At 50.1% G+C, this 22568-nt stretch overlaps 3 protein-coding genes across 13 annotated transcripts; 2 read left to right on the top strand and 1 right to left on the bottom strand.

Annotated features, from left to right (window-relative positions):
• Nucleotides 1–115: 115 nt before the first annotated feature.
• LOC121062677 (low affinity immunoglobulin epsilon Fc receptor-like) lies at nucleotides 116–7746 on the top strand. 2 transcript variants are annotated; one of them, XM_040542873.1, is made up of 7 exons: nucleotides 116–3197; nucleotides 3281–3527; nucleotides 4402–5180; nucleotides 5905–5994; nucleotides 6269–6412; nucleotides 6751–6905; nucleotides 7279–7746. In XM_040542873.1, the coding sequence occupies exons 3-7, from the start codon at nucleotides 5102–5104 to the stop codon at nucleotides 7396–7398; spliced, it is 588 nt and encodes a 195-aa protein (XP_040398807.1). In that variant the 5' UTR covers nucleotides 116–3197; nucleotides 3281–3527; nucleotides 4402–5101; the 3' UTR covers nucleotides 7399–7746. The 2 variants fall into 2 exon arrangements, with proteins under 2 accessions (XP_040398807.1, XP_040398806.1); XM_040542872.1 differs by lacking the exons at nucleotides 116–3197; nucleotides 3281–3527; nucleotides 4402–5180 and having other exon boundaries at nucleotides 5191–5994.
• Nucleotides 7746–13023, bottom strand: LOC121062678 (C-type lectin domain family 2 member D-like). 7 transcript variants are annotated; one of them, XM_040542874.1, is made up of 7 exons: nucleotides 12472–13022; nucleotides 10888–11113; nucleotides 10382–10435; nucleotides 9861–9953; nucleotides 9275–9450; nucleotides 9060–9163; nucleotides 7746–8765 (listed from the first exon to the last, which is right to left on the bottom strand). In XM_040542874.1, exons 2-7 carry the CDS (start codon nucleotides 10910–10912, stop codon nucleotides 8624–8626), a joined length of 594 nt encoding a protein of 197 aa, XP_040398808.1. In that variant the 5' UTR covers nucleotides 10913–11113; nucleotides 12472–13022; the 3' UTR covers nucleotides 7746–8623. The 7 variants fall into 7 exon arrangements, with proteins under 7 accessions (XP_040398808.1, XP_040398809.1, XP_040398813.1 ...); XM_040542875.1 differs by having other exon boundaries at nucleotides 12898–13011; XM_040542879.1 differs by having other exon boundaries at nucleotides 9861–9957; nucleotides 10319–10435; nucleotides 12898–13010.
• Nucleotides 13024–17100: 4077 nt separating this feature from the next.
• LOC121062673 (C-type lectin domain family 2 member B-like) lies at nucleotides 17101–22332 on the top strand. 4 transcript variants are annotated; one of them, XM_040542858.1, is made up of 7 exons: nucleotides 17101–17236; nucleotides 20286–20448; nucleotides 20555–20683; nucleotides 20784–20894; nucleotides 21215–21396; nucleotides 21777–21880; nucleotides 22178–22332. In XM_040542858.1, exons 2-7 carry the CDS (start codon nucleotides 20361–20363, stop codon nucleotides 22317–22319), a joined length of 756 nt encoding a protein of 251 aa, XP_040398792.1. In that variant the 5' UTR covers nucleotides 17101–17236; nucleotides 20286–20360; the 3' UTR covers nucleotides 22320–22332. The 4 variants fall into 4 exon arrangements, with proteins under 4 accessions (XP_040398792.1, XP_040398795.1, XP_040398794.1 ...); XM_040542859.1 differs by lacking the exon at nucleotides 17101–17236 and adding an exon at nucleotides 18319–18372; XM_040542860.1 differs by lacking the exon at nucleotides 20555–20683 and having other exon boundaries at nucleotides 17104–17236.
• The last annotated feature ends 236 nt before the right edge of the window (nucleotides 22333–22568 follow it).

Genomic DNA, 22568 nt, shown 5'->3' with positions numbered 1-22568 from the left:
TATTCCTCCCATGTGACCAGCCCCTCCTTCCATCACCTTTAGACTCTCCTCTTCCACTCGAGTTTACCCAGCAGTTCCCTGGTTAACCATGCAGGTTAACCTGCCTGCCTCCTGGCTCTCTTTCCTGACTTCCTACCTGTTGAGATGCTCTGATCTTGAGCTCAGAAGAAGCAGTCCTTGAATGCTAACCAACTATCCTGGGCCCCTTTTCCTTCAAGTACCCTGTCCCGTGGGATTTCCTCTAGCAAATGCTTGAAAAGGCCAAAGTCGGCCCTACTGAAGTCCAGGGTTGCAATTCTGCTCGATACTCTGCTCCTGCCACATCAGATCCTGAACTCCACCATCTCATGGTCACTGCAACACCTCCCTGAGCAACCTTTTCCAAGTCCTAATCACCCTTTCTGAGGAAAAAATGTCTCCTAATTTCCAACCTGAACCTCCCCTAGTACAACTTGAGGCCATTTCCTCTAGTCCTGTTGTTAATTATCTGCGAAAAGAGGCCGACCCCCAGCTCACCACAACTTCCTTTCAGATAGTTTCAAAGAGGATACAGCTCATCATGGTAGTTGCGTAGAGGATATGGCTCAGCCTTCCACAGAATTTCCAGCATCCAGGGGCAGCTTGGCACTGCCAACCCTTTGGGATACATTTTGGTGCTTTCCCCCTCTTTTCGCTGCATTTTTGCCCATCGGAAAGCTCTCCACTGGGGCATTGAGAGCACAACCATGTTCGTTTCTCGGGAAAGGGGGACCGCACTGGTTTTAGGGCTGGGGCTGAATCCATCACCTGCTTTGAGCTGGCTGAGCCCAGCCAGGTTTTTGAGCTTCCCACAAAGTATAGGGGGAGAAGGACTGAAAGCTGCTGGAGTAGGATCCCCATCCCACCTCCTTTCTGTGTCATGGACACACAAGATCCCATGGGGAAGGTGCCAGGATAGGTCCCAGCCCACCACTCTATGGGAAGGGGCATGAAAACCATTTCTGCATGGGCAGATGTGACAGCAAAGCCATCGGTAGATGGCCACAGGTTTCTTGCCCTGGACCAGTTGGTCTAGGACTGAAAAACAAGCCCTTTGTGGTCATTACACAGGACACGACTTCAGGTCTTGCTGCTCTCATTCTTGTTGCAAGAGCAGCCAACGTTCATTGAAAGCTCCACCACGCCACTTTAGAGCCACCTGGTTGAGCGCAGAAGGAGGAGGAGAGCTCCCAAATCAAGGTCCTTTCACCTTGAGCATCCAGCATTTTCCATCTTGAGCTTCCTCACCTTGCACAGAGGTAGGTCTCCAACCTCTTTGTGGTGAGGAAGAGCCCCCAAGACCCCAGCACCCTCCCAAGAGAAGACATTGTCCCGGCACCCCAAAATCCATTCCCACTGTGGTCATTCATTTAACATTGCCCCTGCAAAATAAGCACAAAGCACCCAGAGACAACAAGAACCGTGCTCCTCATCCTAGACACCCCTTGGCATTGCAGATTGCTCCCTAAAGTCCCCCAAAATGTATTATTATTTTTTTCCCCAGGCATGTCCCAGCACCTCTGTGGTTAAAGGCGTCTGTGCTGCTGCTGCCAAGTCTCCTCCCAGTCTCAGACATGATTGTTCAGAGCATCCAAGGCGAGTTCTGCCCATGCCAGTGGGGTGCTGTTTTCTTGCTGGACTAAAACCTGGTTGTTTTGCCCCAGAAAATTATTGCGTGCCGTGTTGTTCCTAATCTCTCTTCTCCCTGATTCCTCCAACGCTGCGTGAGTGGGGATGTTACAAAAGGTGTGGATCAGCGATCGGTGTGCTGAGAAACCTTTTTTTTTTTTTTCCCTTCTAAATACTGCCCCTGCTCTAACCACTCCCCCTTGCTAATGACGATATTTAGGAGGAGTGGCCAAAAAATAAAAATAAAAATAGAAGCGCACATTTCCATTGGAAACAGCCATCTGCGCGTTTGCAAAAACACATATTTTCTTCCAGCTGAAGCTGTGGGCAGCTCTTGGAGGCACAGGAGCTCTGCAGAACATGCAGCACACGATGAGAAGGCATTGGAAGCTTTCCATCAAATGCCATATATTCAGGCCAGAGAAATGCTTTTAAACCAGCAGATAAACAGAGCACCAAATTCCTCTGCAGTCAAGGCAGGAGGTGTCTCTAGAAATTTGCTTTTTGTTTTCACAGAATCACAGAATTGTAAGGGTTGGAAGGGACCTCAAGAAATCATCAGGTCCAACCCCCATTTCCTTCAAAAATGACAAATTTTGCAAGAAAGCCATCTTTCAAAAAATTTTTTTATTTTTTTTTAAAGCTAGAGCAGCATCACTTCACACTTGGCTTTGAAAGAGCACCTTTAGGTTGGCCACAGACTGGTGAAAACATCACTTTTATGGAGAAAAACGTTTTTTGCACGTGCTGGGTGGCAGCTTTATAGCTGGTTTGCTCCCTGCAAGCGTAAATGTATTTTGCCCGGCTAAATTCCCCTGCTCCCTGCCCTTTGCAAACCCAAACCTGAATTTTAATCCGCTCATTTTTGAAGTTTTCCAGAGTTGGGACCCATGCCTGGAGGGAGCTTTGGCCCAGCTGGAGCAAAGCTTCTGTGATCCAGAGCAGGAGTAGTATTTGTGTAGTACTCCCTCTACCGGAGAAAATAAGATAATAATAATGTGTTTTGGGTTCGGAAAGGTTGTGTTTGAGGTGGTCGAATAAAAACGGGGGTTTGTAGGTTAGTTTTGGGCAACTCCAGCCCCCAAAGAGAGGGGATGGATCAGGAAAGATGGGACGGGCCACTGGGATGGACCAAGCCCTGGGTTTTGGCTGAAGGATGGGGTTTGGAGGAGGAAACTATTTACAAAAAAAAACCACATTGGATGCAAAATCATTTGAACCAAAATTTTGGGTGTTGAAAGGACACCTAGAAATCCCCAACATGAATTTGCACAGACACAAAATGTAGGCAAAGGGTAACGGGATGGACGCATCCTTTCTGCTGCGCCCTGGGATCCCTGTTTGGGGCTGTCTGGTAGAGAATGATGATTTCTCGTCTGCTTTGTTTGACCAAAAAACATCCTGCAGAGCAAAGCCACATCCTCCACTGCCTCGTAGAGCAGGAGGGAGAGCAGGGCTTCAGTTGTTTTCCCCAGCCTAAGAGGGGACGAGAAGGGTCTGGGGGGTCTGTGCCGCAATGATGGGAGCCGTCACCTAGTTGGCATTGGTTGGTGAGTGAAGGTGTTTTGGATTTTGGGATGGGTGGCAGTAAAAGTGGGAAAAGTTGCAGGTTTTTCACCCCTTTCTTCCCCAGGAGCATTTCTCCAGCTGGTTCACCACCACCAACCATGGAGGCTTGTGCAACCCCTTCTCCATGAAAACCTCCTCGCAGTCATTAATTCCACCAATTTTTGTCCTTTCTACCCCAAACAGAAGAGACGTTTCCACCACTTTGCTCTGCAACCCTCGTACTCTTTGCTCTGGAGCAATAGTTGGGGTGGAGAGGCTGCGACGTGAGCTTGGATGTCTCAAACCTGAATATGGTTGATAAATCCAGCAAGGTTCGTTGATGAAATCATTACATCCAACCTTCATAATGAGGTGGCTCTTCACTGCCCATATTCCCAAAGACTTTTGCTGAAGAAATTTATGGAAAATGTAAATTTTGCGCCTCCAAAGCCCCAGCCATCTAAATGAAGGGAGATGATAGGGGTGATGTTTGGGGTGAAGCATCTCTTCGTGCTTGCCCAGTATTTGTGAGAATAGGAGAAAGGGAGAAGAAAATGCAGGAATAAAATAATAAAATAAAATAAAATAAAATAAATAAAATAAAATAAAAAATTAAATTAAATTAAATATAAAATAACATGAAGGTGCTAAACTATGGGGTGAAAAGGAGCAAAAATAAGTCAGAGCAAAAAGGGATGCTAGGAATTAAAAAACAGAATCGTAGACTACCCCAAGTTGGAAGGGACCCATAAATGAAAATAAAAAATAAAAATAGGAAGGAAATTTCATCCTGGCTTGGATTTCTTGCTGCTGCAAAGTGCTTCAGCATGAAAAGAAATTTGCTTGGGGGTTATTTAAAAGAGAAAGCACAGAATCCAAGAGAAACCAAGAAAATTCAAAAGCCCAGAGGCAGGAAGAGCTGAGGACAGGGAGGTTTGGGGTTTGATGGCTTAAAAATTAAAAAAAGACACAAAACAAAATGAGGTGTTGATCTGTTACACCTTGTGGATGAGGTTCTGAAAAGGTGCTAAACCACAGGCTGCTGCAGCTGGGGGGGATGACGACGACGACGATGACACATTTTTGCAGCACTTTTGCAAAAAATGTTAGAGAGGGAGCAGCCGCGCAGATTCTACCCTAAAGTCTATTTCATTTTATTTATTTTTGCTAAAATACCCATCTCTTACACCTGTCCCTGGCTTGCAGAGGTGCTGGAGGCCAAGGGACTGAGCACTGGTGGCTTCTGCTTCTTCTTCCCCCCCCCTCCAAGGTTTTATCCTCACCTCCAAAGGTGGGAAAGGGAAAGGCAGTGATTATTAAATGAAATTTTGGGGATAATTGCATGGAAAAGGGAATTATGCTCATACCTTAGAGGATGGAGGGGTTTGCCCGGAGGAGACAGGAGCTGAATTAAAATTGGGGCTGCAGCAAGTGGTGGAAGGGTGTGGGGACACAGTGGGGGCAAGCAGCACCTGTTACCCCCCCCAGTCCCCTCCCCAGCAAGGTGCAGAAACCTCTATGCAAGAAGATAATTGCATTAAAAAATAATAATAAATGAGATGAAAGCCCTGCCCTGCCCCTCCTCTCCAGGCGAAGAAGGGGTTGCTATTGCTTTTTTAATGTTTTTTATTTTGATATTTCTTTTTGCCTTTTTTTTTCTAATTTAATGCTAATTAAACAATATGCCCTTCCTTTTGCACCTCTCAGAGGCTGCTTTGCTTTCGGAAACCACTTTTTGTGGGCGGCCGCAGCAGGTCGGGAAGCAGAGGGCGGCGGGCGAGGCTCAGTCACCCAGCGCCGCTTCACCCAGCTTAAACTCCAGGAAAAAAAATAATTAAAAAAAAAATAATAATTTCATTTTTCTGCCCTTGGACCTGGCTCTGCTGCTCCTTGGGGACCACCGGCAATGGCGGTGACAACGGTTTACACCAACCTGGAGGTGCCACAGGGTCCCAGTGGCACCCCACAGCTCCCAAAGCCTCCCGGTGAGTGGATTTGCTTCGTACCCATGGGTGCTGGGGTCCCTCTGGGCTTTGGTCCTATATCTTTTGGGGGAGGTGGGCTGGACGCCCACGGTGCTGGTGGTGTCCCTGATGCCACCCCGGAGCTGCTGGGCCCTAACGGGGGGAAAACACAGGGAGAAAAGGGTTTTTCCCAGCCCAAATCCTCATTTTCCTCGAGGATGTTTGCTGCCCACCTCCGCTAAGGCGCAGAGCTGCTGCACGAGCAGATTTCTTTTCCCCAAATCTCTCAGAAACGAGGGGGGGGGAAATGTGCTGCAAGGAGGATTTCCCCCGAGGACACCGCTACCTGCAGAGCTTTTGCACGCTCCCCTTTCTTACGTAGCTCAAGGGCTTCTGCAGGCGGGGTGCAACCGAGCAGAAGTTGTGGCTTTGAGCACCCCAAGGCTTAATTTTGGGTCCTTCCCTTGAGCCAGGACCCCCCCAAACCCCCTCCCAGGTGCAGCACGGGGTGCAGAGGAGCTGAGCTGCTGCTCATCCCCTCAGCCAAGCGAGGGAGGCAGCTTGTGGGTGGTTTTTTTTTTTTTTTTGCTTCTCACCTCCCCTCCAAGCCACCTTGGAGGATGCAGGGCGAGGGGGCGGACAGACGTGACCGTCCCCATGACGTGGGCACCAAACCGAAGGGTGTTAAAACAGGGCAGGGACAGTGACGATGCAGTTTTCGCTCCCAGTACGGGTCCCATTGCAGGTCGCCGGTGGTACTGGGCGATACTGGGAGCCGGATGGGTTGGGGCCGCCGTCCTGGCGGGCATCGTGCTGTGGCTGCTGCAGCGACACGGTGAGCGGCGGGGTGCCGTGGGGTGGGGGGAAAACAAATCAAATCCCCCCCAAAAGCCATGGCAGCTCCGTATTTCGCCTGTATTTAGAGCAAGAAAACAACTCCTGGCCCCACCAGGCTGGTTTTTTTGTGGGTTTGATGCCTGTGCTGCCACAAATCCCTGCTCCCCCAGGCAGCACCTTGCTCCATCCCACCCCGAGGGTGGCTCCGCACAAGGGTTTCACCCCGCTGCTTGCAATCCTGGGGTCAAACCCATCCCGCCCCCCAATTTCAGATGGAAACGGCCTCAATCCCACTGGCTCATGCTCCTGGGAACCCTGCCCGGGCAAGGGCACCTCCAGCTCCAACCGCTCCCTGAACTGCTTCCAGCTGCGGCTCAGAGAGCGGCTGTGCGAGGCCGAGAGCCACCAGGCACCAGGTAGCCCACACTGTTAGGGGGGTGCTGGCTTGCTTTGGGCCCCTCCACGCAGAAAACGGGGCACGAATGCGAGGGAAAGCCCCCCTGGACCCCTCCATCCTGCTGCTTTCCCTCCGTGTTGTCACCTTTATCCCTCCCCTCTCCATGCACCCCTCTTTGTACCGTCAACCTCTGCTCCTATCCCTCCAGCCCCAGCTTTCCCCCCCAGTTCTCATAAAGATTTTTTTTTCCCCTAAAACAAAAACACCCAGGGGGTTGAGAAAAGCTTGGGAGGGTGCTGGGGAGGGGTCCCCCAGCTTTGCCCCTTACCCAGCTCACGTCCCCAACCCCTGCCCCAGGTGCCGAGGGCTGCTGGCTCTGCCCTACGGGCTGGCAGCCCTTCGCCACCAAATGCTACTGGGTTTCTGCAAAAACCCTGCCCTGGAAAGAGGCAGGAGATGACTGCAGGGACAGGAGGGCAGAGCTGGCGATGCTGAAGAGCGTGGAGGAGAAGGTAAAGGACCAAAGAGAAAGCATCGTGACCCCGAATCGGATATATTTTTGCAGCTGATGCTGCCTGCCCGAATTGCAGAGACAACCGGCTGTCGGGGAAAAATAAATAATAATAATAGAGGGGGGAAATAATAGTAATAAAGTAATAAAATAATAATAGAAGGGGGAGAAAAGAGGGGCGAAGGGGGGGAAAAAGGGAGAAAAGGGGGGGGGAAGGGGGAGAGGGGGGGAAGAAAAGGGGGAGAAGGGAAGAAGAAAAGGGGGAGAAGGGAAGAAGAAAAGGGGGAGAAGGGAGGGAAAAAGGGGAGAAGGGGGGGAAAAAGGGGAGAAGGGGCGGAAAAAGGGGAGAAGGGGTCCCCCTCCTCTTTCCCTAGGATTTCATCGGGACCATGAGCAAAGAAATAACGGGGAGCTGGACGGGGCTCAGCACCATTCCGACTCAGGGCGAGGGGTGGACGTGGACGGATGGATCCCATTTGCAGGATGATTTGTGAGTTGTTCCTGAGCCCAGTGCAAAAACACCCATCCCGGGGGAAATTTGGGTTGCTCACCCCATTCCTCAACAGCAAACTCCCCCAGAAATCCTTCCAGAGCTGGTGGGGAGCAAATGAAATTTGGGCAATGAGGGTCCACAGCCCCCAGCTGCTTGGCAAGGAGAGGAAGAAGCGATTAAAGCATTTTTCCTACGTATTTTCCCTGCAATTTCAGGCAGGGAAATTTCAACTAGTTAAAAAAGGAGACGCCCCAATCTGGGATATTTTGCAGCTGGTGTCCTGCTGTAGCCACAGTGACTCTGATATTAAAAAAAAAAAAAAAAAAAAAAAAAAGAGAGCGCTTTTTAGAGAGTTAAATATTTATTAGACAGAGCAGAGGGTGCGTAGGGAGGAGAAATGAGTGATTTTTTGTGGGGCAGAAGCTGGAAAATTGCTTTCTCTGGAGAAACAGGAGGCAAACGGGGTGGTACGCTCCAAGCTGAACAGCTGACTTGTTTTAAGGGTCTTTTTTGGGGAAAAAAACATCTGATGAACTGAAACGTTGCTGCTGGAAGCAGCATCCAAGCGCTTTTTGTTGGGCTGATTAAAATCACGCTTACGGTGCTCCCCAGGCTGCAGGTGATGGGGGAAAGGAGGGTGAACGCCTGTGCATCGATGTGGAAGGGGCAGCTCCGCTCCCACACGTGCAGCACGCTGTTGCATTGGATTTGCCAGAAAGAGGCCACCAAGATTTAAGCACAGCTTCGCCCGAGGGAGCCACGACAAGGCACAAACGAGATGGGACACGGCACCGGGATGCCAAAAAGCAGCTCCAGAGCTTTGAGGCTGGTGGCTTCTCCCAGCTCTGCTTTGTTCCTCCGCTTTCCCTTTCTCCTCCTACCTCTGAATCCCCCAAACAAGGGCACCAAACCCTCAGGATTAAGCTTCAGAGTGCTGGACAAATATTTTTTCCAAACCTCTTGGATATTGCCAAGTCTCTCTGCAACTGCCACAAAGACATGAGTGGTTGAAGGATCCTTTGGTCCCAGAGCTCCACGCTGTTGCTTCGAGGAGTTTCTACTTCTGCAAGCTGAAGTTAAAATAAATTAAGACTTATTTTTTTAAATAATGTACCGTCAGGAACCCTACATAAGGGGGTTTAATGATAGCAGCTTTCTCTTCGTCATCTTCACGGTGGAAATTCGGAGGCGACTCCAGGACACAGGAGGATGCTGCAGGGGGCAGCTCAGGGCTCTCCTCCCCTCCGCGCTCCCCTGGGGCTCTTCAGGGGGTGGCTGCAGACCGAATACTTCAGCTGGGAGCACCAGTCGCTGCTGACCCCGTCGAGGTTGATGTAGGCACATTGGCCATTGCCCCGGATATCGAACCTGCACAGAGCAGCAGAAGGAGAAGTCAAGGGGCTGAGCATCTCCCATACAAGCAAACGGTGCTGGAAGGGGCAGGAAGAATCCTTTCCAGCGGACAATGACCCCCATGCAAAGCCAAATCTGCCTCCTTCCACGAAGGAAGGAATATTTTTGGTTGCTCGATCCCATATGGGTTCATCCAGGGATGCCCTCTGCATCCACAAGCTGCTTCGCGAGGACCAAGCATTAGAAAAAGGGGTGGTTAATTGCTCCCAGCCCATTAAAAAAAAATAAGAAAAAGAAGCCAGGACGTACAGGTTGTTGAAGAGAGACCCGTTGAACCATCTCCAGGGGTTGGATCCCTCCCGTTGCAGACCGACCCAGTAGTGCAAAGCACGCCCATAGCGCAATAGGAAGTGCTGGAAAGCAAAAAAGAAATGTTGTGCCCATCTTCACCTTACACCCTCCAAGGAACCCCACGGCTGCTTCCCAAAAAGCCACCCCAGCACCCGGCAAACCCCTCATTTAACCAAATCCTCCTGGCTGTCGATGGTGGCCAGCTGGGCTCGTCGGGAAAGGCAGAAGCTCTGGCTCCTGTTCCAGTCGGCCTCCTCCTCCACGAAGTAGAAGCATTTCTCCCCAAACCCGATGCCGTTCCCTGAGCAGCTGGGAAGGATGGGAGAGGGGCAGGACGGACATTTCCTGGCTGGAAATAAGCAGGAGGAGTTCTGGTGAAACCCTTACCCGGTGTATTTTAATCGGTGGTGATGATTTGTGAGGTCCAACCCCTCGTGTTAAAAAAAAACACGTTCATTTTCACTTCTCATTTTATTTCTGTCATTTTCATTTTCCTGTCCGCATTCAAAATATTCATTTTCAGCTCCAGAAGCCACTCGGGGCTGAAATAAACACCTCCCTCCCTCTCCGTAAAGGTCTTTCTGCAGCTTCCTCCTGGAGCTGAGTGTTTTGGGGCTGTTTTGGCCCCTTTAGGGACAAATTTTGCCCCCTTCCAGGTTTTCCCATGGCATCCCACGCCCAGCCCCTGCCCCATGCTCACCGCTGGGTTTTCTAAAGGGGAGGAGAGGATTTTGGGGGGGGCCACCTCCATCCTCTTACCCGCCAGGGCAATGACGGCGATCAGCAACGCTGCCACGAGCACGGTGACCCCGATGGGGACCATTTTGTCCTTAAGGCACTTGAGGCTAAAAGCTGGAGGGAGAACAAGGCAACGGAGCGCGGAGGAGAGGCACGGTCAGCAAACACAGGGTGCGAGTGCCTCCAAGAGCCCCCCCGAGCTCCCCACTGCCCCTCTATTCCCCCCAGCACCTGAAAATACACCCAGAAAGCACACATCAGGGGGAAAAGGCTCAGTTCAGAGGCTGCCATTGGCCTCCGAGGTTTTTTAGTGCTGCCTGAGCTCATTGCATCACCTCCATCCCCTTCGAGCTCTGGAGACGGGCATTGCACCCACACCCACAGCTCGGGCCAGCCCATACCTCTCACAGCTTTCCCTTCCTTACGCCCCTCTCCCCAGCTATTTTAATTAAATTAAATTATTAAATTAAATTATGCCCCCCTAAGCCCTGCCACGACCTCCAGAAGCACCACGGCGTCCCCAAAACAGGACCGGTGCTCACTCATCTCCTTCGCTCCTTGGCGCGGGGGCATCATTGCAGCAGCGGGGTCCTCACCTGCACCAAAGCCAAGGGGCTGGTAAGGACGTGGAGGAGCCCCTCTACCTCCTGCCTGGCCCCGTGAGCAGGATCTGGCCCCACACACCCCTCTGCACCCATTAGGGCCAGCCCAAGGGCGGCAGCAGCAGCTCATCCCCTTATTCTGGGGGAAATAGAAAGCAGACGGGTGGATGCATGGTTTCCACCTTCCTGCTTCGATGGGGGGCTTGAGCCCATCGCTTCCAAGCCAGGAAACCATTTCAGCACCTTCTGTTTGCCGTGGGGAAGTGCTGTCTCGATAACTTCCCCATTTCTTCAACGTTTTTTGGCTCCAGCCCCCACTCCACTTGACAGCCCACCAGAACCCACTTGAGCAACGTAACCCCAAAATCCGAGCAACCCCCAAACCACCCATTGCATGCAGGGCAGCCCCCTAAAACCCCTAAGAAAAGGGCATGGGGGTTATTTACCTGCATCAGGAAGGGCTTCTGCCATCCTCAAAGTCCCTTTCTTTCCTGTTCTGTTTTTGTTTTTTTTTTCCAGCCAGTTCTTGTAAAAAATATCCAAAATGCTATTTTAGGCCCAGACATGCCATTTTCTTAAAGTCCGTGGGAAAACATCCTCATTTCTTGCTGCTTATATTTACTCCAAGCTTTGTTCAACCCCACAGGCTGCGGAAGATGTCCCAGCTCACAACTGAAAATACATAAATAAAAAGAAAAGCTAACAGTAAAACAAGAAACCCACAGATGAAGCTATTGCCACCGAAACATTTCAAATGAAGAAAAGAGCTCAGGCTCTTTAAAGGAAGAGCCTGCAGGTGTGCTGAACAAAGCCCAGCTGATTATTTTGTGTAAACAGAGGCAAAACACTGGGTAGATCCAGACCATATGGTTGTTTTTTCTCTTTCAGTTCACAACGAGAATTTTCCAGCAAAACCAGCCTGGCTCTTTATTTCCAAAGGGAAGAATAAAAAGTTGTGTTTTTTTTTGTTTGTTTGTTTTTTAATTGCTCCATTTTGGATAAAGTTGGACCTAGGCAGAGCTTTGCTGCCTTACAGCAGCTCTTTGCCACCCTCCTCAGCACCAACTCGTCCCCAAAAGCCAAATTGCTCCTGCCCCAGACTACAGCTTGGTGTGTTTTGGAGAAAAAAAAAAAAAAGGCAATAAAGGCTGTTTTCACGTCAGATAGGACGCTGAAATCAGTAGGAGCAAACTTTGGTCTCAGTTTCATGGCTCCAGTGGGAAGAGAATTTACTGCGTGATCCAGCAGCACCCTCAACGAACACATGGCAAGGAAAACAAAGGCTCTTTGTCCAGGGAAGAGGAATCCAAGCAAAAAAAAAAAAAAAAGAAAAGGACAGAAACCCCATGCCTGGTTGTTTGGTGCTGATGGGCAGCTCGGCTCCATCAGGCTGCTCCCGCTCTCCATCTTCAAAGGGATGAGGGAGAAAATAGGATGAAAAGAAAGCTCAAGGGTTGAGAAAAGGAGAAAGGATCCCGATTACCAACACAGCCAAAACAGCCTCAGCACAGACAGATTGTAATTTATTGCCTGCTAATTTATTGCCCGCTAATAACAGACTGCAGCAGGGAGGACTAAAAGCAAAACAAAACCAAATTTCGCCCCATCCACCCTCTTCTATCTGCTCCCCATGAGCTGGGCAGGGGAATGGGGTTGAGGCTGGTCCCTAACTCTTCATCATTACTGCTCCTTCGTGGGCACCCCCTGCTCCCCAAATCTTGCCCCGTAAGCTCAACACAACAGCTCGGATAAGCCAAATCCACCCAGCAGCAGCAGCCCTGTGCCCAAATCATAGCTCACCCGCATCCTCCAGCACATTCTGCAGGCACTCCCCTCCCCCCCCCCCCCCCCCCCATTAAATTCAATTAGCTGCTGGCAAGCAAATGGTGGTTTAATAAATTACTCCAGCTGGTCACTGTGCAGCTGCACAGGTTAACTCCCCTCTTTTGTTTATAGCTCAAAAAATCCCTGGAATTAGGCTCAGACGTCCTTTGCCCAAACCTCGCACGGCTCGCGTCCCTATAGCTCACCGCTTGGTCCAAGGGAAGGGCAGCACATGCAGGCATCTGGAAACCCAATTTCAGCTCCCCGGCTCTTCGACTCAAGGCTTTTCGACCCTCTACGGACCAGCTGGAGGCTTTTCAACCCCGTGCCGAGACGTGGCATTGCCACAGAACTGAGTGGACAGAGGCTGGGTTGCCCATGGGGCTTTGAGCCCTGTTGCCAAAAATGTAAAAAGTTCCCGAGGATGGCAGCACAATCTGCCCACAGTGATTTTTTTATTTTTTTTTTCAGCTCCATGAAACTCCTACAGAAAAACAGCAAAGACTCTGTGGTGTCTGCTTAGAGAATAAAAATCAGCAAGTGCGGCGTGTTTGTAGCTGCCTCTGAGTCATGGGCACAAAACAACTACTCTCTGCCCCCACCAGCATCAGAAAAAAAAAATGGTTATTTACATTATTTGGCACTGCTGGTGCCTCTCTGTCTCAGAGGAAAACAAAGGAAAGAAGACAGGAAAACAAAGCTGCTTCTGGGCTTGACAGCCAGAAATAAGCAGGCAGAAATGAGATGTTTTGTACTGGAAAGCTGATGTTTTTCTCTCCTACGACAGCTCATAGCAGCAGCCTCCCATTTATTTTTAGCTCCGCGGGGTCAAAGGAAAAGATTTTCTTAAAGAAAAAGGGTTCTCTAAATATTCACACTCATTACTGTGCAAATTCTCATGCCCAACAGCAGCCTGCTGGAGGTAATGAACCCTTGCAACCCGGGTGGTTTCATCCTCCCTTCCCCCCCCGAGCATTTCTCCCCATCGGACCCATCCCTCGTGCTCCTGGCAGGGTCTTTCAGGATCCCCAAATGTGCGGAGACTCGGCTGCATCACATGGCTGCTCCAACCGTTTCTCTCCATAAAAGTGATGTTTTCACCAGTCTGTGGCCAACCTAAAGGTGCTCTTTCAAAACCAAGTGTGAAGTGTTGTTGCAAACGCGCAGGTGGCTGTTTCCAGTGGAAATGTGCGCTTCTGTTTTTATTTTTATTTTTTGGCCACTCTTCCTAAATATCGTCATTAGCAAGGGGGAGTGGTTAGAGCAGGGGGAGTATTTAGAAAGGAAAAAAAAAAAAGGTTTCTCAGCACACCGATCGCTGATCCGCAGCTTTGGTAACATCCCCACTCACGCAGCATTGGAGGAATCAGGGAGAAGAGAGATTAGGAACAACATGGCACGCAGTGACTCATTGGGGCATAACAATGGAATTTTGGTGCAGCAAGGAAACCACACCCCACTGGCATGGGCAGAACTCGCCTTGGAGGTTGTGGGTTAATCATGTCTGAGACTGGGAGGAGACTTGGCAGCAGCAGCACAGCCGCCTTTAACCACAGAGGTGCTGGGACATGCCTGGGGAAAAAATAATAATACATTTTGGGGGACTTTAGGGAGCAATCTGCAATGCCACGGGGTGTCTGGGATGAGGAGCACGGTTCTTGTTGTCTCTGGGTGCTTTGTGCTGATTTTGCAGGGGCAATGTTAAATGAATGACCACAGTGGGAATGGATTTTGGGGTGCCGGGACAATGCCTTCTCTTGGGAGGGTGCTGGGGTCTTGGGGGCTCTTCCTCACCACAAAGAGGTTGGAGACCTACCTCTGTGCAAGGTGAGGAAGCTCAAGATGGAAAATGCTGGATGCTCAAGGTGAAAGGACCTTGATTTGGGAGCTCTCCTCCTCCTTCTGCGCTCAACCAGGTGGCTCTAAAGTGGCGTGGTGGAGCTTTCAATGAACGTTGGCTGCTCTTGCAACAAGAATGAGAGCAGCAAGACCTGAAGTCGTGTCCTGTGTAATGACCACAAAGGGCTTGTTTTTCAGTCCTAGACCAACTGGTCCAGGGCAAGAAACCTGTGGCCATCTACCGATGGCTTTGCTGTCACACCTGCCCATGCAGAAATGGTTTTCGTGCCCCTTCCCATAGAGTGGTGGGCTGGGACCTATCCTGGCACCTTCCCCATGGGATCTTGTGTGTCCGTGACACAGAAAGGAGGTGGGATGGGGATCCTACTCCAGCAGCGTTCGGTCCTTCTCCCCCTATATTTTTTGGGAGCTCAAAAACCTGGCTGGGCTCAGCCAGCTCAAAGCAGGTGATGGATTCAGCCCCGGCCCTAAAACCAGTGCGTTCCCCTTCCCGAGAAACGAACATGGTTGTGCTCACACTGCCCCAGTGGAGAGGTTTCCAATGGGTAAAAACACAGTGAGAAGAGGGCTTGACAATTGCTTGACCAAGCCGATAGCCTTTTATGAGGACATAACTGGGTGGAGAGATGACACTCCACAAAAACCAAAAAAACAAGCGAAAACCCAACGATCGCAACCTTCTCTTTGCATCTCCCACCCCAGAACCCTCCTTGCGTGGGTCCCGCTGCTTGACGTGGGGAAGCTTTGGCTGGAGCAAAGCCTCCAGGAGCTTGGAGGGGATGGGGAGAAGCCGGGCTGCGGTTTCCCAGTTACACCAGTGGGTACCGCACAGCAACGTTATGGTTCTAGAAAATGGGGGTGTACTGCTGAGCACTTTGCTGTGCAAGGGGGTACCGTACAGCAGAGGTCCCCAAAATGCTTCCTTTCTCTCTCTTTTCTCACACTTCAGCCATCTCCAGCCCTCACGGAGCAATGGAACCACCTCTCTGGCATTTCCTCTGCTTGCCCATGTTCCCAATTCTGGTGCAAAAACCATTTTTGTTCCACGATACCGAGCTTAGCCCAAGGACACGTGCACAGCATCAGTTCGTCGCCTGTCCTGCTCAGACACTGAACGCTGAGGGGGTCACTTGTTTTGTACACATTAGTAGTAGTAGTACTATTACCATTATTATTATTCTTTTCCTTTCTTTTCTGTCCTAATAAACTGTCTCTATCTCAACCCACGGGCTTCATTTTTTTTCTGATTCTCTCCCCCATCCCAGAGAGGGGGGGGGATGGTGTGATCGAACCCAGCCTGGTGCTGACCCCCCCGTCTCGGGGTCTTTCGTGGCAGGTCCTGCAGCCAGGGGAAGGGACACAAAAGGAGAAGTGGGGGGTGGCCGAGAGCATCCGTCACCCCCTGTCCCCTGTCCTGGGGGGTGCCCCAAAGTCCCTCTGCTCCTCTTCTTCAGGGCAAAAGGTTTTGGGGGATGCAGCCGAGCCCGACGGCGGCAGGATGGGAGCAAAATGGGGGCACCAGCAGCCAGCGTTTGGGTGCCGGGGGGTGTCCAAAAATCACAGGCAAGCGTCCCCCCCAAGCCCCCTCTCAGTTTCCCCAGCTTGAGCGACTCTCTGCGACCCCAAGAGCTGCGCCACCCCGGTTCTTCCCCCTGCCAAGCAATCGCCACCCGGGGTATCCTCTCGCCACCACAAACCCGTGGTGGGGACGGAGGACCGGACCCCACTACCTGCGTCCCGGAGGGGTCCCGGCCTCTCCGCAGCACCCCGCTTGCATCGCCTGTCCAAGGCCATGTAGCCATCCTCATCCTCCATGGCGGGGAGGTGTCGGGAGGACACGCGGCAGGCGGAGGGGACACGACGGGGTCCGGAGGACAGGAAACCAAAACGCTCAGAGCTGCACTGGTGAAGTGCGAACCAGCGGCGGGGCCGGAGCTTCCTGCCACAGCTCACGGCCGTTCAATGCCCCTGAAAGCTTTTGGGGTCACCAGCACCCTTGCCTGGTGTCCAGGGGAGGGGCACAAGATCCTCCTGCCTCCTCCAGGCTCACGGCCCACCCTTTTGTATCTTTTATTGTTTTACCCCATCCTTGTGTGGGCCCTGACAAATCCCCTTGATGTGCACAAGGCGCTTCTTCGTACTGATTCCAGTAAGAAAGGCACACATGCTTAAAGCAGCTAAGAAAGTGTTTATTTTTTAATTACTTTTTTTTTTTTTTATTAACACCAGCATTTAATCCTGTCTTCACTGCTCTGCCAGGTGCTGGCAGAAGCCTTTGCTCAACCCCTGCCTGTGCACAGCTTTCCTGCTGTGTTCTTCCAGGATTTTCTTGCAAAAAAACCAAACCAAACCAAAAAAAAACAACCAACCAAACAAAAAAACTGTTGTTTCTTTTTCCTGTTGCTACAGTGAGCCACAGCTACAGATTGGCTTTTCACACCATGAAAAACCATCTTGATCAACTAGCAGTTGTTGTCTCCCCATCTCTCCCTTGCCCTCTGCTCCCCCAAGGAAAAAAAAAAAAAAAAAAAAAGAGAATCCTGTATTGAGGGGAAAAAAGGCTATTTGGATATGCACCCTAAAGGATATGCGCCCTAGTGCCAACCAGACCTCAAAGAGCCTCAAAAACGTGAGTTTTGCCCCAGGAAGAGGGGAGTTGAAGCCACATTTCCGCAGCCCCCCCCTTTGCAGGAAAGTTTCATCAGCCCAGCTGAGAAAAAAATGCTGCGTCCGGAGCTTTTGCCATTATTCCTTTCCCCCATCTGCCCCTGCCACAGGGGGTGTTAAAAATCTTCCCGTGAGCTGGGTTTCTTCAACAAAAGTAACAGAGATTTGCTCCTCTTCCTCTTTTGGCACCAGGATAACATCGTTAAGAGAACTCCAAGCGGCGAGCAGTGAGCTTTTGAGTTATTTGAGTTTATTTATTTATTTATTTATTTCCATACATGTCGTGAGGGCGTTCATCTGTGCAGTCATGGCAGGGATTGGTTAAATGCGATAACTGACACATGGGACCATATGATCCGGGCTGCTGTGCTTCCCTCTGACTCATTAAATCTCTGCACAATCAAGAAGACAGAACACACCAGCACTCGAAACACTGCTCTTAGGGTAAGTCCACGTCCGAGCAGCAAAATTTGGGGCTGGCTGCGCAAGCACCGCTCGGCTAGGGGCTGAAATGGGGAGGGAAGGAGCAGCCAGCCAGGGCGGGTTTCCCAACTTTTTTCTTTCACTTTTTTAAAGATTTTAGTAGTAGTACTATTACCGTTATTATTTTCCTTTCTTTTCTGTCCTAACAAACCATCTCTATCTCAACCCATAGGCTTCATTTTTTTCTGATTCTCTCCCCCATCCCAGAGAGGGCGGAAAGGGCGTGACCGAACCCAGTGTCGTGCTGTGACTTGCGGAAAACGGACTCCACAATCAGTAAGATTGTAAAGTAGGTATGTTTATTTAGCGCTGGGCAGCATGGGGGTAGTCCCACCGAAGTCGTTCACATGTGACACGGCGACTTGCCACGGTTATATGCAGTAAAGAGCTACATACGCATTAAAATTATTAAAATTAGTTCAAGAAGTCATTTCCATAAGCTCCTCCCATCTGTGCTTGCGCAGTGTCTCCTGGTGGTGGTCGTCGGGGGTCGTGGGGATGAAGGTTGGTGACTCTTCCTCGTCACTGCTAGTTGACCTCTTGTCTTTGCGCAGACTCAGTTGCTCCTTGGCTCTTGTCCATCCACAGGACCAGTTTCTGCCAGTTTCTTAAGACAGGCTCACACAGTTATCAAGGGACTAACCTTGGTAAGGGGCCCAAGGCTTCTTGCTTTCACTATTTTGCACATTGCACAATAGTTGGTAAAGACACTAAGTAACATGCACTAGTTTAATACTGTCAGCGCTCTATCCCTACTTGATAAGATTCTCCAAACTCCCTCTCTCACAGCCCCCCACGTAAACCCAGTACAGACAGAGACAGGCTCCACTTTATGAGCCCCCAACCGTGTGTCTGCCCATCCCAAGGGGGAAAAAGTATCTTGATCTCCTGGGAGTTGTCCTCGCCCCACCTCCCCATCACCCCATCTGCTGTTCTGCTGGATTATAGGCTGGGTGCTGCTGCCCTTCCTTCTATTTTTCATATAATTGCACAAGCAGGAAGACATTTGACACCAGGACTACTCCTTCTCTGTTTCATATAATTGGTGCACAGGCAGGAAGACGTAAGACAGGAGGACTAGACGCACTGCTGTTAGGGTAAAAGTTGACGTCCGAGTAGCAAACTGTGGGGCCACCTGAGCAAGCAATGCGCAGGTAGGTGTGTAAATGGAGAGGGAAGGAGCAGCCAGCCAGGGCAGGTTTCCATCTTTTTTCTTTCTTTTTTTTCTTTAAGATTTTTTTGTTGTTGTTGTTGCTGTTGTTCCTTTGCCCTCTCCTGCTTTTCCAACCTCTTCGTCCCTTTCTCGCATTTCTTTTCACGTTTGCATGCTTTTTTTCTCATTCTCCTCTTGTTCTCTCCCTTTTTTTTAATGCCAAAACTGCACCTGGTGAGCTCGCATGCCACGCACATGGGTGTCTGTGAGAAGAGCCAGAAAAACCCCCACGTTGCCCAAGTTGTTCCTTTTCAGCTGTCTTTATTGAAGCTTGCGCTACCACAAGGGCTGTGTGAATCTTCTTGCAGAAGTTTAGAACGCCTAAGGAGGGTTTTAGCTGTTTTTAAACATTTCCATCTGTTTTTGCATATTTTTTTTCTGTTTGTTTTTTTTTGGGAGGGCTTTTCCAGTCTCTTTTCTAGGTAAGGCAGCTGGCTGCTTTCTTTGTGCTTTTTGTGGGAGGGAATGAAAAGAAGAATAAAGGTGAAATGAAGCAAAAAATAATAATAATAAACAGTAGGATTAATAATCTGGGGGGAGCTGCAGTAAAAAAGCAGACTGGGGGGGAGAGGGATAAAACCTGGGTACAAGCTCAGGCTGCTTTGAGCCTGCAGGGTGCAAAACCCACCAACGTGTGCGCTTTTTTCAAGGGAATTTTGGTTAATTTTACAGTTGTTACAAAATGGAAGCCTAACCAAAAAAAGATGAGAAGCTCTTCTCTTGAAATTGAGAAACTGAAGCGTGGGACTATCGGTTTACTTTTTGGCCTCAGAAGCTGACATTTTTGGTTACCAAAGAAGTGCTCAGGTGGGTTTGGGTGATTTTAGCTCACACCAGCCAAATTTGAAGCCAAGCCAGGCTTTGTTCTGCGGAGTTTGGGGTACCTGCAGCCCACCCTTATTACCACTTTTTATTCCCCCCTGCCAAACTGAATCCTAAAATGTCTTCCAAAACACTATTTCCCAGCATGACCCCTAGCACTGAATTTTCCTCCTGCAAATTTTCCCTGCATGCTGCTGTATTCGCTCAAAACCAAATCCTTCCTCCTCCTCAAGAGCTTATTGCCAGAACTTTATTGCTACAGCAAACCTGTCAGCCAGGTGTGGCAAAATCCTTGCTTCTTGATTGTTTTCCACCAGCAGTGACAAAGTACATGGCACAAGAGTTGCTTTGTTTGAACAGTGGACAGCACATCCTTTGCTCAGAAAAGATTGCAGGGGTAACTGGCATAATGGGTGTTTGGGAACCAAGAATGTCAGCAAGGCCAGCTGCTGACATATTTACATGTGTACATCTGTTTTTTTCTCAAATTCAGCTTCCCTCCTGCTTGCTGGGCTGAAGCCACTTGGGGGAGGGCATCATGTCCCAGACACTTAACTCCCTTTGAGCTTTGAGTGCTCATAGGCAGTATTTTTCTTTTAATTTCTTTTGGGATTTAAAGTCAGTTTAAACTTCTGTCTCTTTCTTTCTTTTCCCTTTTTCTTGCTCCATTTCCTTCTCTCTTTTCCTTCTCTTTCTTTCTTAATCTTGTCTTTCTCTCTTTCTTTTTCTTTCTTTCTTTCTTTCTTTCTTTCTTTCTTTCTTTCTTTCTTTCTCTTTTTTTCTTTCTTTCTTTTCTTTCTTTTTCTTTTTCTCCTTCTCCCTTACCTTCTCTCTTTCCTTCTCCCTTTCCCTCCAGCAGACCACAAGCCCTCTCCCCACCCACGGTTTCCCCATATCCCCCCAGGTCCCCACAACTCCTCACACCCAGGGGGTTTGCTGGCCCCCCAGCACTCAACCCTCTCCTTGCTATCACAGTGTGCTCCAGCAGTTGTGGCATCAGGACAGGACGGGTGGATGTGATCAGTGAGACTCGACACTTCCTTGACTGCCATGGGGAAAGGAGCCTGTGAAAATACTCACCCTGACCAAGAAGAAGTGCTGAACCCTCCAAGAGATGAGGAAAAACAATGCAAATGGGGTAATGCTGGGGGAAAGTGAGATGTATCTCTAGTGGGCACTGATGGGATGGGCACTGGTCAGGGTTTTTGGGTGGGTGAGGACAGGCTCTGAATTTTACCATGCAGCCACCTCTAAATCCATATGGAGGACCTCAAACAAGTGCAGGTGCCTTCAGAGGACACGCATCAGCTCCAAGCCTTGCCAAAACCTACTCTTGCCAGGAGGCACCAACAAAGGGAGCTCCTATCCCAAGGGGGAGGGCTGTAGGATCAACCGTGGATCCAGCAGAAAAAGGGCAAATGGGGGGGAGGTTGGAAAGACCCAGCCCACATCTCCTGCTCTCTTCTCCACCAGACTCCAGCCCCCTTGGGATGGGAAGGAAATATCGTCATGTACAAAGGCTCCTCAATCCACCCTGTGTGGTGCTGAGTCTCCTTGTCTTCGGTCTGCTGGCGGCCTTGATTGGTGAGTCCCCCTGGAGCATCCCCACGACAAGGAGATGGGCCAGGGACCTGTTGTGGGGATGGAGCGGGGAATTCCAGGGTTTTCCCAGCAGGATGAGAAGCCCCCCAAGCATAGCACTGAGCCTGCTTCATGGGGCACCCTCTTTTGTCCCCTAAACCAGGCTCTACTCAACCTTTCCAATGGGGTGCCCCATCTTGGCACATCCCAACCCCCCTACATTTGCTGGAGGGGAATACATTTAATTTAAAAAATGTTATTTTTCTGCTTTTTTTTTGGTGGCTGTCCGTGCATCTCATCTGCTTGTTTTTCTCCTTTTCCAGTTGTGCAGCTGCAGTCTCGCTCATCACATCCCCAGTTCTCCCACGTGTGCCCAGACACGTGGATCGGCTTCCAAGCCAAGTGCTACTATTTCTCAGAGAATGAAACCAACTGGAAGACCAGCTTGGAAAATTGCAAGGCCTTGGAAGCCTCCCTGACCTCCATAGACAGCGAGGAGGAACTGGTGAGAACTGGGCACAAGCCCCCATGCCAGCTCTGGTGTGGAAAATGTGTGGGACCAGACCAAAAACCCATTTTCCCCCAAATTTCACCCACCGACAAAGCCAGGAGAAGATGCCCTGGCAAAAGCACCAGTCCGCGCTGGGGGATGAGCAGTATCACGTTATTTTCTCCAAAACTCCCTCCCTACGTCCAGCTGGGTGCTGTCCTGAGCTTTGCCCTCAAGGGGCTTCATTTTTCCGTGAAACTGTAGAATATTCACATCTCGCAAATGAAATCACCTTCCTATTGCAAGGTGCTCTGCAGCCTGGAGGTGGAACCTGGGTGAGTTGTGTTTGGGGAAGATGGGATCACCTAAAACCTGTTTGTTTTTTTGCTCTAAAGGATTTCATCATGCGCTACAAGGGCGAAGCAAACCACTGGTTCGGGCTGCACGATGATGGTGATGGCCAGTGGAGGTGGACCAATGGCACAGCCTTCAACAACGGGTCAGTCCCTCCGCCTGTTGGGGTTGGGTGCTTCGGGTTGGCAATTAGGGCAGGAGTTCTTACAGGGTCTGGGATGGCCTCTTTTGGGACGGGGACCTTCTCCTGTCACCGCAGCGCTGGTTTTCCACGAGAAGCTTGGGTGGACCAAGGATGCTGCGCGCTGAACCCCTATTAAACCTTGAACACTGCCCCTTCTGACCTTCCCAGGAGAGGAAATCCTGGCTTTTCTTCCAGTTTTTAGGGTAGTTTTCCTACTTCCCTCCCTTCTGCTCACTCTTGAATGCGTCTGCGTTGCAGGTTTGAGATGTGGGGAGGTGGCCCTTGTGCGTACCTAAACCAGGAGAAGATCAGCTCAGGCCTCTGCCACACGGAGAAATACTGGATCTGCAGCAGACCCAACAACTACGTCCTCTGGAGGCAAAAGATTTACCCCGAATAAAAGATCCCATAAACATAAAGCTCATGACAGTACCACAAGATAAAATAGCACAAAAATTGGTAAAAACTTACTTAAATCTGCATCTTTGCAGCAACAGTATTGCTGAGTTTCCTTTCTGCTCAGATTCTTGCAGGCTCAGTCAATCTTTTGTACTCAAGACAGCAACATTCCTGTTTCTCTCTCTGATTGTACAGCAGAAAATTGTGTCTATTTTTTTTCTACATTTACCTGGTTTTTTTAATTCACTAT

Source organism: Cygnus olor, chromosome 33 (assembly GCF_009769625.2).
Source record: "Cygnus olor isolate bCygOlo1 chromosome 33, bCygOlo1.pri.v2, whole genome shotgun sequence".
Classification (NCBI taxonomy): Eukaryota; Metazoa; Chordata; class Aves; order Anseriformes; family Anatidae; genus Cygnus; species Cygnus olor.
The sequence above is the reverse complement of the archived record's forward strand: the minus strand, read 5'-3'. Positions and strand labels throughout refer to the sequence as shown.